We start from the raw sequence: 13,425 nt of genomic DNA on the forward strand, positions 1-13,425 counted from the left end.
AAGCTTCCTGTAGAAAGACATCCATAGGGTTTCTTTCCTTGAGGCTTAGTGTTTGGATGAGTTTGCCCATATTTTGCTGTGGATTATGCAATGGGACATTGCAGCAGTAACTTTTGTATGATGAAGTTCCATCATAACACCTAACAAACTGTAGCAGAAACAAAGCCTGCAATAGGTGTTGTAAATGCCTTGGGGCAGGATTTTCGGTGGCTTAGATCTGTGGTGAATGTTACCTTCTGCTTTTTATTATGGCCTCTTAAGTGCCACACCTAAATAATGTCATCAGGAAGAGAAGTTGGAAGCCACATCTGCTTCTTCTGTTTTTTTGTGCAAGAGAATGGCAGTATTTGCGTATCTGATTATTTACTGAGCTCATTTTCACTAAGCTGTTCCAAAACAAATACACTATGGACAGGTGGGCCTTTTTCATGGTTAGGTCTTCTAGTGTTACTGCAATATGAAAAGTCAAGAGCAAATGTTAAGCAGGAAATAACTCAAAAGCAAGGCAATACTTGTAAGAGGAGATTCAGTCTCACATATATGGCATAATTTGGTGCATTGGATAAAGGATAAAATCAGATTTTCTTGTCCCTGAGTGGAAGGCAGGGAACAGATGAGTTACGTTCAGGCAAGTGACTTTATCACACTTTGGCCATGACAGAAGACATTGGAGTCTATGTGCAGAATATTCATATTCCTTAGTTAAGGAAATTTGAGATACTACTCACTTAACCTGTTACCAAACACTCCTATTCATACGGAAGTGAAGGTGTGAGTAAGAGTAAGAGGAATCTCCCTTTTAGAAGGTCTTTTACATTTTCATTAAAACTGAGCAAGAGAAAACATATTCTTTTTTTTTCTCCTCTGATTCTTCAGCTATGGCACTAAGATTATAGACCATAATTAAATATCTTACTCTTCAATTTTACTTTCTTTTTATAATTAAGGAAAATAGTTTTAAATAGTTTTACTTTTAAAACCTGTAGGTAAAATAATGATTGTTCAGAATATTATTAGTCTGCATTTTCTTGAGAGGGAGGGTTTCTCTGAAGAAGTGACTGAAGACATGGCACTGTTATATTCTTAGCAGGAGAGACTTTGCTCTGAAAGGCAGAGTCTGCAGACTTTGCAGTGAGATTTGTGACCAGTCAGGTCGTTGAGGTGCTGCTATCAGCAGAGTGAGTTCAAGCCTGTTGACTTCATTGTTCCTTCATTACCTTTCGCAGACACCTGAGGAACAGTCCTTAGGTAGCCTTTGGTTCTCAGCCTGTGGGTCAGAAAACAGGGGCACCAAGTGCTGTGCATATTCAGTGTTTTCATCAAGTATTCGGACTTGTAGATACAACAATTTCCTAATTACCTGAGACATCATGACAGGCTGTGACTGACAAATACAAGTGTGTGGGGAGATTGGCCATATCTGCATGGACAGTGAAGCCTGGGGGTTGAATCATAGAATCATAGAATCATAGAATCGATTGGGTTGGAAAAGACCTCCAAGATCATCGAGTCCAACCCTTGGTCCAACTCTAGTTCATTTACTAGATCATGGCACCCAGCGCCATGTCCAATCTGCATTTAAAGATCTCTAGGGATGGTGAATCCACCACCTCTCCGGGCAGCCCATTCCAATGCCTGATTACTCTCTCTGTAAAAAATTTTTTTCTGATATCCAACTTAAATTTCCCCTGGCAGAGCTTAAGCCCGTGCCCCCTTGTTCTATTGCTGAGTGCCTGGGAGAAGAGACCAGCCCCCACCTGGCTATAACTTCCCTTCAGGTAGTTCTAGACAGTGCTGAGGTCACCTCTGAGCCTCCTCTTCTCCAGGCTAAACAACCCCAGCTCCCTCAGCCTCTCCCCATAGGACTTGTGCTCCAGTCCCTTCACCAGCCTTGTTGCTCTTCTCTGGACCCGCTCCAGCATCTCAATATCCTTTCTGAACTGAGGGGCCCAGAACTGAACACAGTACTCAAGGTGTGGCCTCACCAATGCAATGATGAGATTTTGCTGTTACTGTCAAATGAGTAAAAGTGAATTTGGCTGTTTATAACATATGATACATTTGCCTACAAGCCATGTAAGAAGAGGAAGTTGACATGGTGGGAATATTTACCATTGTTATGGGGAGTATTCAAATTGTCAGATACTGCAGTTGGCTTATCCTCTGGACTGCAGTGTCTGCCTGGTGTACAGCAGTTCATTTTTGGACAGTGCAGAACTAGCTGGCAGTAAAGACTTGAGCAGCAGTGAAAAGCAGGTAGGCTTTCTACCTCGGTATGAAACCCTGTAATTTCTCTTTTTTTTCCCAACCTTTTTTAAATTGTAACAAATGTGATGAAATGTGCTCCGTTTCCATTTTATAGCCAAATTCATAGTTCTGCTCTGGAGTAAGTAAAGATGTACTCCTAGGCAGAATATTCCACCAGACTTTGACTGGTGGGTAGAGCAGTTTGTTTGTCTTTATCAAGTGAATAATAAACTCAGTGAGGATGAATGAAATTGTGCAAAGTTAGCAGAAAAACACAGTTTCTGTTACAGGTAACTGCAGATAAAAAGGAAGCTTCACTACAGTTCAACTTTGCTGCAATACTGACTGGTTTGTTTCTGTACTCCTTAATTCAAAATTATTTATGAATATCACTATTCCACAGGAAACTGTAAAGAAAACAGAAGAATGTGAGCAAGAAATTGCAAAGTTGAAACAACTCTTAAAGAACAACTTGGTTGGAATATCACATGAAGATCAGCCTCAGGCTCAGAAGACTCATTGTCCAGAGGTGGGTTTGGTTGTTTTCTCTCTCATGTGTGTTACTTGTCCTGACTAACAATACATGATGATGCAGAGCACTGAGAACTAGCAATGTGCTTACCTTCCCCACCAAAGTCAAGCAGGCAATTGAATGCCATAATGTGACCATGCAATTCATTACAGTTAATACTAGTTTGCAAGTTGGGTTTATCTTTCATAATATACTCCTTATTGATTTTGATGTGTCATTTGCACCTATATGAATTTCTAAGAAAAACAGTACTGTTTTCATGACAGCTGGCATCTGTTTTGGTGAAACAATATGCAGCTCTGATAACTGACCTGTGCTCAGCATCCTGCTAATGTTCCTGAGATAGCAACTGGGTAGATAGGGTATAAGGAGGCAATTGAGTCCATTGCTGATTGCTGACTGTGTAGTTGTACGTTTGGGGATTCTGGTTAGGGTTAGATTCCCTAGACTCCTTTCCTCATCCTTACTGCCACACTGTGTTTGATAAACACGTGTTGCTTTTCTTCCTGAAGCCAGCAGCTTTCTGTAATGGATGAATTAATTTGTTAATGCAAAAATAAGATGTGTTTTAAGGATAGCACTGCAGAAGTCAGGAAATTACTAATTAAATGTAATAACTATTTATAAATTGCCTCTGAAATGCTCAGCTTTTTCCAGTCAGTCACAATAAAGTTAATACACTTACATTGTACTTGCCTAATAACTATAATCACTCAGTAGGCTCCTAAGTACATGGCTGCTCTGCTGTCAGCTGGTTGGGTGCTGGAGGCTTGATGTAGCACTAAGCGTGACTCATTTCCTGATTCTTACTTGTTTTTGTCTTTGAGTGTAGGATTTTCTGTTTAATTAGCTCTAGTTTTAGTAGAAAACCCATTTCAGAACTGTAGTGCTGCAAGTATAGCAATGGGCAATGGAATTGCCCATCTTATTGAGAGGTTTCAGATAAAGAAGTGATGTTAATAAAGATTTGGTTTGTGAGGAAGTTATGGCTAATTAATTAAATCAATTTGCAAAACGGTAGTTGGTAAATGTATGGTGGAAAGTCTCTTGCTGCAATGAAACAAACAGATACACTGTTCTTAGTGGACATTTATAAATGCCAAATTGTCATGGATGTCTGTTTCTTCATTCCAATGACATTTTCTTGCCTCTACTTTTGCAAGATTTTATATTGTGTTTTTGAGTGTGAAAAACACATCCATGTCTGAGCAGAGTTCCCCTGTCCTTTAAAAATTTGCTGGAGTTTCTGCCTCCACCTTCCCTGTCGTGCCACCACGCTGGAGCTGTTAACAGAATAAGCTGTAGCCAAGACAGAACCAGCAGTCTTACTGCTTTCATCTCTCACAGATTTTTACTTGCATAACATCATTAATGACAGGGCATGATGTGGAGTCATTGCTGTTCTGATTTCAGGCCCAGCATCAAAGTTTGCTCTGATCAACTCAGCCCAGTGTGTAATGGGATATTTAGGCAGGGTTTGGTTTTACAAGCAAGCAGCAATGCTTCAAAGAGCTTTAACACTTTTCTTAATGAAGAGAGGAAGGCAATTTATTCCTTGCCCTGTCTTACTCTGTTATTTGTTCTGCTTGCTTCGCTCACCTGAAGGCTGGGTGTTAAGGAAAGCCCTAGCAGAAAATTCTAAGAGCAGAATACTGGCTGGAGTACTTGTGGCCAGGAAGGAGAACAAGACAGATTTATTTCCCCCTTTGTTAGTGCAGAGTTACTTGGATTATTGTTTAGTCCATGCGGAACACTAAATATTTTCCTTGCACTTTGTGGGGGACCCTCCCAGTATCACACTCAAAGACATGGGATCATTTTGGCCCTAGACATGTCCCTAAAACCCACCAAATTATCTGTTTCCTTTCTTTAGCTCCAACAAAGACTCAGCCCTGAGCTATCCCATATTGCTGACTTTGCCTTCATCAAGGCTGTCCTAAATGTTTAGTGTCAGGTTTCCAGGGAAGGTAGTTGGAAGTTAACATCACCTGCTCTGACACACAGAGTAATGTAACCCATCTGCATTCCCTTTGTCCTCAAGGAAACTCGTGTTCCCATGGGTATGCAGGAGCTACTTAGAATTAGTTCCAGCCTGCCACATTTCCTTCCAGACTACTGACTTCTGCATTACCAGTGGCAAGTGCTGTCCTGGGCTGAATCTGCTGCTGCTGTTTTCATGTATCTGGATAACTCCTGCAGTGAAAATGGGGAACTGTCCCAATGCCTTGAAAAAGGAAAAAGGGAAACTAGCCCCAGTCCCAGTAAGATGCACCGCTGGTCTCATCTGTTACGTTACTGTTTGGTTAAGTAAGAATAATGGATGCTTACAGATGTTGTTGCTCCCTAGGGAGATCTGGAAGCTGTAAAAGAAGAGATTGTAAGGCTGTGCCAAAGAAAGGAAGATGTCCTCACCAGGATGAAGAATTCCATGTCTGAGCTTCACCAACGTTTACAGCAAGAAGTGCCTGACTCAGCAGATGACTCTACAATCTCTGTGTTAGCACAGAGTGACTTGATTGGAGCTGATGTTTCTGGTCAGCAGGTAAGTGATCATTTACCTGAGAGCCAAAGAGGGAAGGTAAATAACCCTTTTTCCTCCCAGAGGAGGAGCACCCCTGCAGCTGTGAATCAATACTGTTTCTCCTCCCCTCTGTGCCTCTGAATGGCCCCAAAAGGATTGAGTGTGATGCGTTTCTAGGAGAAGGCAAGGAAGGTGTGTCTGGGGTTATTTTGTGTCGTGGGCAGATTCAACAGCAAAATGATCCATGTGTAGTTTTCTTGATAATCAGTTATTCTGAGATTTTTGAAGAAAATATTTTCATGGAGGAAAATGCAATTTGTCCTTGTTATAGCTGGGATGGTGAAACTAAATGGCATCAAGTCCCAGTTTTCAGAGATGCTGAATACCTGGAGCTTTCAATTGCTTTAATGTAGGGTGCCAGATGTTCAGTGCTTCTCCAAAAATGAACCCCAGTTGGTAACTTCCTTTTGGTTTACTGTTCTTGTCATGGTTAATTGGGTTGTCTCTTTGTGGGTATTTTTGTAGTTGAAAAAAAGAGGAGTGGTATCCCTTCTACCTTCCTTAGATGAAGAATCAGAAGACTATTCTTCCCATAGCAAGGTGAGTTCAGTATATATCTTGTATATACAGCTGTGTATGTAAGATAGAAGACTTTAGTGGACAGATTACAAAAAATGTGTAAATCTGAAATATTTCAGAATATATTCAAATATTTTATCACTTCAGGATACAAAGAAATTGCACTCAACCCAGTGCACTCATATTCCAATGCCAGTATTACACAGCGCCTCATTCTGAGAGATGTGAACCTACTTTTGGTGGCATTGCTTATTTATACAGTCATATGCCCTTTATGGAAGTGTTAGTGGCAAAATAGGGGCCTAAATACCTTTGTTTATATGTATAGTTGGGCTTCTGAGAAAGTTAGACAGCCTCTGAAATGCTAAAATGTAAAAGAAACAACAAAAATTATTTGTAGGTTTGAGCTTAAGAAAAAAAGGCTGTGATCAGGTTATTGGGAATAAGGTTGAAAGAGAGGAGATTTCTGGGAGAGTGGGAGAAGCTGGGAGACACTGCCCAACACCTTGCTCTGAATCTGTGGAGTCTGAATTGAATGCCCAGGTGAACTGAAGCTGGGAATAAAGATTCATGATGATGCTAACTCTTTTGGGGAAAAAAACCCCTCCCTGGCTAGACAGTGCAGAGAAGTCCAAACAGCTTGGATAGAGGTGGTGCCTTACTACTCTGATCCAAGCACTTCAGTTTCAAGGTTTCTAATGCTGCACCTTCACTGGTGAAGCTTTTTTTATGTGCAGGACTTCCTAGGGGACAGGACAGAAAGATTATTTCTTTGTTGTTTTTTTTTTTAAATTTATTTTCGAAATAATGAGAATGAAAATATTCTGAGGTCCCTAGAGGAAACTATGAGTGTCATCCAGCTGCCATTCATCTTACAGCAGAACTCTAGAGCAAGGGGAGAAGAGGGATCTGGGAAATAAAATAGATAAACAAGGCAGAAATGGGGCACAGTGTTACTGGAAGTTTGCAGTACTTTACGTTGCCTGAAGGAATATGTGACCTTCCTGTTCACAAGCTAAAGCTGAGCTGTTACTGCTTTCAAAGGGAAGTACAGCCACAGAGAAAGATGGAAGCTTTTGGCCTTCAGAAGGAGATCATGAGAGGCACAAGGAAGACAGTGCAACCTCTTGGTCTTCTGGTACCTTGTCGGATGGTGTTGTTCAGGTAATGCACTCAGGTTTATCTCCATGGGGATGGGAACTCTTCTTTGTGGAAAAGATCTGTCCTAGGTATTGCTGAAGTTTGCAAAGCAAGAGAATTGTAGAAATACAGGACAAGATTGCCTGATTCATATCCTCCATATCACACTAAATCTTGCCATTTAAAATATCTTTTTCTGTTGCACATATTGGTTGTATCAGTGACCTAAAGAGTCTTCCAGTCTAAATGATTCTACTATTCTAATTCCTTTTGGCTGTACAAAAACCCCAAAGATAGAAATGCATATTTAGCAGCAGCAATTTGTTTCACTGATTCCTGGAAAATCTCTAAAATATGGGGAGTGATTTATGAAAAAGCCTCGCTTGGTACATGAGAAAATCAGCATCTAAGACACCCCATCAGCTACAATTTTGGTTCCATTCTGTCTGTTCTTCTCTGTGTCTCAATAACGTTGTGATAGGTGGACTTGTTTGTTTCTCTACACCAGTGTTATAGGCATAACAAAACCACTCCCTGTGAGTACTTCTGAGCCAAGACCATGATAGGTTGGGTGGCTGCTGCTCTTTGAGACTTCTCTAGCACAACACGACAATGGATCATAGAATCATTTGAATTGGAAAAGACCTTTAATATCAGGGAGTCCAACTGTAAACCTAACACTACCAGATCCACCACTAACCATCCTGAAGTACTACATCTTCACTAAGAATGATACAAATATTTCCACTGTTGCCTGTCTCAACAGGATGAGGATGTAATAATTGAGTCACACGGTAAACACAATGAAGAAACATCTGTGCAAACCTTGGAGAGCACTGAAGGCCCTGGTACAGGTGTTGGCAGCCAGGCTATGGTGAGTTTAAGGCCTGAAGCAGCTGAACAAGGTGACCTTCTGAGTGTGTTGTATGACCCGCCTCGTGGGCAGAGACCCTGTTCTGTCGTGGTTCTGCTGCTGGAGTTGTTACAGTGTGATATGGTGTATACCTGCAACCCTTTGTGGTTCTCTTCATATTGCTGCTTTTGGTGATGATCAATTTTGATTTGTTCCCTGAAAATGCAATTTGTTGGGGGACAAAGTGAAGTATTTTCAGGAAATGAGCTGTTGGCATTCGTGCAGGCATGAATGGAGGGGTTCAAGTGATGTAAACATATATCAACTATGGGATTTTTAGTGGCAGTTGAAGGAGAAGTTAAGGAGTTTGACACTCATGTATGTTGCTGCTTTGTAGAAGACAGGCAGAGGCCAAGGGAGGAGTGTGCAGCAGCCTGTGGGTGATACACAAAAGGATGGAGACATGAATACTCCAGGAGGGCCAGGAGCAACACAGTGGTGGTAGAGCAGTTTCACAGAATCCTAGAATTGTTACAGTTGGGAGAGACCTCTATGATTCTCGAGTCCAGCTGTTAACCCAGCCCCACCATGTTCACCCTAAACCATGTCCCTAAGTGCCACAGCTACGTGTTCTTTGAACAGTTGCAGTGATGGTGATACCTCCCTGGGCAGCCTGTTCCAATGCCTGACCACCCTTTCAGTGAAGAAAAGTTTCCAATATCCAGTCTAAACCTCCTCTGGGGCAACTTTGATGCCTTTTCCTCTGGTCCTGTCCCTTGACTGAGAGAGAAGACCAGCCCCCACCTCACTACAACCTTCTTTGAGGTAGCTGTAGAGAGCAGTAATGTCTCCCCTCAGCCCCTCTCATTTTCCAGGACTCCTGGTAAATGATTGAAAGTGGATTGACAGCTCCTCCACCAGCTGTCTCAGTACCCTGGGTGGATCCCATCCAACCCCATAGACTTATGCATGTCTGAGTGGCATAGTAGGTTGTTGTCCATTCTCCCTTGAGTTATGGAGGTTTCATTCTGTTCCCTCTCTTCCAGCTCAGAGGGTTGGGAACCCAGGTAACCATGTTGGTCTTGCTATTAAAGACTGAGACAAAGAAGGCATGAAGTACCTCAGCCTTTTCCTCATCTTTTGTTGATACTATTCCCCTGCATCCAGTAAAGAGTGGAGATTCTCTTTAGCCCTCCTTTTGTTGCTGATGTATTTGTAACATTTTTGTTGTCTTTTACAGCAGCAACTAGATTAAGTTCTAGTTGGGCTTTGGCCTTTCTAATTTTCTCCTTGCATAACCTCACCAGGCTGAGCAGATGGTCCACCTGGTCACACCTTGCACAGCTGTTGTCCCTGCTACTGTTCAGTGCCAGTGCCAGGCTCTGGAACTCCCTGCAGCCCCAGACCTGGATTGGCTGCATTATTTGTGGGAGCTCCATCTGGGTCACCACATCCTTTCTGGTGCATGCAGAGGATGTGGCTTTTGGCCAAGTGGACAAATTATGAGGGAGTGCAGTGATAAGACATGGAGTAATGGTTCTAAACTTAAAGATAGTAAATTTAGATTGGTTATTATGAAGAATGGCTTTTCTGTGAATGGTGAGGCACTGAAACAGGTTTCCCAGAGCAGTTGTGGATGCCCCATCACTGGAAATGTTCAGGGTCAGATTGGACAGGGCTCTGAGCAACCTGATCCTAGGGGAATATGTCCCTGCTCATTGCAAGGGGTAGGATTAGTTGGCCATTAGAGGCCCCTTCCCACCCCAGCCATTCTATGATGACATTGATAGCTGAAACTATGCATTTTTTCTCTCTGTTTTTTCAGCCAAATCTCATTTTAACATAGAGCTTGTGCACTACCACTGACCATCACAGTTGCCTGAATTTATGCTCTAGAGCCATGGGAGCATAGAAGTAGTTTTGTTCCTGTGGTACTGTGCTTTATTTACGTACTAAGTTCCAGTGTTTGCATGAGTGGAGGCATATACAGACCTTGCAGCCTTCCAAGCAACTGCTGATTATCTCCAAGCGCTTTGGACTTCTCATTACACAAGTGTGCAAAGCAATATTCCCTCTTAAAGGAGGCCATATAAGAATTACAAAAGATTTAATACTTAAAGTACACCCTTTATTTCTGGGTGACCTAGAGCCTGACTAAAGCATATTTGACAGCTGGGACACACACAAGTAGCTTGTAAGCATTGCCCAACACTTGCTTTGCAGCTCCAAACTGCATTGCTTTTATATATAACTCACAGGAAAACATCTCTCCTCAGGGAAGAGCTGGTTAATGGTGAGTCACTCACTTCCTGTGCACTCAGGTATTACCTGTGTGCTCAGGTAGAGCTGTGCAAATGCAAATCACTGCCTGGAAACCTGTTACACCAGATCTTGGCTGACTGGCTGCTGAGTTGCCCTTTCTTTTTCTTTTTTCTTTCTTTTTTCCTTTTCTTCCACCCCCTCCAAGTCTGGGAACACGGTGGCAGGGTTGTTTCAGAGCTCTTGTGAGTGTGAAAGTTAATGATTTCTCCCAGGTAAGGGGAGGGGAAAGAAACTGCAAACCAGAAAGTTAACCGCATTTCTTTCATGTGCTTTGCTGCAGAGCTCCCAGCCGCCTCCAGTGCCCTGCATGGCCCTGGGCAATCCAGGGAAAGAGCTGGATGGCGGGAGGCCTGAGCCCGAGTCCATCCTCCTGGTGTGCCAGGCCCAGGTTGCTGAGCTGGAACAATGGCTAGACAAAACTAGAATGTCCCTGAGGTCAGACCCTCAGACCCCCCAAACGCAGCAGATGGTGGAGCCACAGCTCGCTGATTGCCAGGTAAGACGGAGCTGTCAGTTTGCTGCTGCCATCCAAACCAGGTGCCCTTCCCTGGGGGGTGTGTCTGCAGAAAAGCTGGGCTTGCTGCTTCTCTCCCTGCTTCATCAGCTTCAGCACACTGTGCAGAGAACAGGTGACTGCTTGGCTTCCGTTTCAGGGGCAGCTTTGTAAGGACTTAGTTGAAATACCTATTTTTAGAGTTGGGATCTGAATGCATCCAGGGGATTTAGGTAGAATTCTGGAGTATTTTTAAAGCTTTGTTTTTCTTTGGATTGGTTTCAAAAACATGGCTCAGTATGGTTTAAATCCTCTATTAAAAGGCAATTTTTCATCAGTTTCAATCACAATAAATCAGCTAGAAACAAAAGAGTATTTTTTTCTCTTGACAGTTTCACTGTTTCTGTGAGAGTGATTTAAAAGACTGGTATAAGAGAGTTTTCAAGCTGGTAAATTCTACTTTTGGACTATTTGCTATAAGCTGCCAGCACAGGTAGAAAGATGGAGCTTTTCCCCTGCCCTCAGTGGTGATGCTTGGACCTACTGCAATAGTCATAGGGTAGCCTTTTGCCCCATGGCAATGGAACAAAAGGAGTGGGTGGTACCTGTTGGTGAAAGTGAGAGGAGGAAAACAGAACTGGCATGAGGGGCTGGGTGGGAGGCAGTCCTGGCATGCAGCATGTGCAGATTGAAACAAAAATGCAGGCACACCACTCTGAAGCTCCCTGTGGTGCCACTCTGGTGTGCCAGTTTGCTTCAAGCACTGAGTCTACCTGGAGCAACAGATTTCATTCACCATAAAGGAGCCAATACCAAAATGTCCCCATTTTAAATTACTAGGAGACATTTCCACCTGTTTTGTTGTTGTTTTGGGTGTTGTTTTTATTTTTTAATAGGAACTGAGTCCATGCCAAGTAGTGCCTCTGGGTTTAGGCTGTGATTCAGCCAAGTGCTCAGGTGCTGAACTCTCTGGGAATTAGGATCCTAAATGTTTGGATTCTATTCACGGTTTGTGTCAGCAGAGACCTCAACAGGGCAGTTCCAGCTGGTGAAAACAAGCGGTCTTTGGGCAACTGTAAGAATTGCTCAATTCCTCTTGGGTTCAAGCCATCTGGCTTAATGCTAAGATGAGACCTTAGGGGAGAAGGAGGATTTTCTAACCTAGTCAAGACCTACACAAAAATATACATAGGACAAGGGTGAACAGTCTTTAGATATGGGTGTATGATGTAAAGCAGTTAGTTTATTACAGTTAATTACTTTGCAGGTAAGACATGGTACATGTCTCCATACTCACCTTAAAAACTGCAGTTTAATGTATGCAGAGGTGCACTTTGATTCACAGCAGCTTGAATCAAAAACCAGACCCCAGCAGTTTCCAATGGCCTGGGTGACACATGGGAACATTGCTCTGTGTTGGTAATTCAGCATCATTCCTCCCAGAGGGTGATGTGAGCAGTCTGTGCACTGCCTCTGCCTCCCCCATTGAGGTGTGTTGTCTTCTGGGTCGCGTTCAAATGGAGTCTGTCACTTCTGCTCTCCTCTTATTACTGAATATCTGAGCTCATATAACTTCCTGCAGATGCTCTTGTTTGAAACAATTTTACAACTAACTCTGAATAAAATTTATTTAATTGTTTGGAATAAAAAGATATTACCTTGGAGAAAACCTGTATGGAGGGCTGCAAGCTATTTCTCCTTTTGTCTGTATGTTTCTGTTCCTTTCAGACAGGAGAAGTGTGAGCATTGACTTCAGAATGTTATCAGGAAAGGAGTGATGTACTTCTAAGAATGAATAATTATCTGCTATCCCTTCTAGGTGAGGTTATCAGAGATTGAACAAAAGGTCCTCTCTTTACTGGAAGACTGTGGAGATAGTGCAGATTACCAACAAAAGACAGAGGCTCTTTCCATGAAGCTGAAGGAAGTGAAGCGCAATTTGGAAAATGTCCAGATGATGCTTCAAGACAAGTACAGTGAGGAGCAGGTAAAGCTTATGAATGCTGTGCAGAGCAAGAGTGAGAGTTGTGGTGCTTTAATGGCCTGTAGTTGCAGAAGAACGGTTGGAGCTCACCAAGTGAAGCCAGGAAGGGAGAGAAGTCAATCAGAAATATCAGTTGCTTTTATTCTACTTTACAGTGCTTTATAATTACTTGCAGTTTGCAGCAATTTGTTGATTTTTAATGACTCTCTGAACAGCATCTTTTCTATTGGGAGTGCTCAGTGACAGAGGTCAACATTTTGCAAGGAATACAGGAAAAGGACTGGGGCTTTGGTTTGGTTTGGTTGAAGTGCTTTTAAAATTTCATGATGTTTGTCTGGACAATATCACAGGTTTTTCAGTAACTTTCTCTTTGAAGAGTGCTTAAAAGGCAAGGACAGTGACTTTGTCAGCTCTCCTGCACTACAGCTGCACAGTCTTTGCTGAGTTTCCCAGTGGATGAGACAGGAACTCCTGGTTTCAGAGCTTGTTCCCTCTCTGTTGTGCAGGGAATCAGAGGAACCCACCTGATGTGTTTGTGTAAGAGCAGCCACAGTCTCTCTAGTGCTGGAGGAGCACAGTATAAAAGGAAGCTTGCATGGCCCAGGAGAGAATTAGTGTTGGTAAAGGCTCCTGTTGAAATACCTCTGTGTGCAAAGAGAGATAGAAAATCCATGTGCATGACCGAGATTTTAAGTAAAAATTGCACATCTCCCTATAATTTGGTCAAACAGTAAGAGTGGAGGGTTGGTATCAC

At 42.6% G+C, this 13,425-nt stretch overlaps 1 protein-coding gene across 4 annotated transcripts in view; it reads left to right on the top strand.

Moving 5' to 3' along the window:
* The window catches only part of SYNE2 (spectrin repeat containing nuclear envelope protein 2), a 181,876-nt gene that overhangs the window by 95,407 nt on the left and 73,044 nt on the right, over positions 1-13,425 (top strand). For all 4 annotated transcript variants that reach the window (XM_071557344.1, XM_071557346.1, XM_071557347.1 and 1 more), the window contains exons 63-69: positions 2,651-2,776; positions 5,127-5,321; positions 5,826-5,900; positions 6,924-7,043; positions 7,786-7,893; positions 10,475-10,690; positions 12,507-12,674. In XM_071557344.1, the coding sequence (XP_071413445.1) occupies positions 2,651-2,776; positions 5,127-5,321; positions 5,826-5,900; positions 6,924-7,043; positions 7,786-7,893; positions 10,475-10,690; positions 12,507-12,674 (1,008 nt within the window). The remainder of the gene's footprint in view (positions 1-2,650; positions 2,777-5,126; positions 5,322-5,825; positions 5,901-6,923; positions 7,044-7,785; positions 7,894-10,474; positions 10,691-12,506; positions 12,675-13,425) is intronic.

Source organism: Pithys albifrons, chromosome 6 (assembly GCF_047495875.1).
Source record: "Pithys albifrons albifrons isolate INPA30051 chromosome 6, PitAlb_v1, whole genome shotgun sequence".
NCBI lineage: Eukaryota > Metazoa > Chordata > Aves > Passeriformes > Thamnophilidae > Pithys > Pithys albifrons.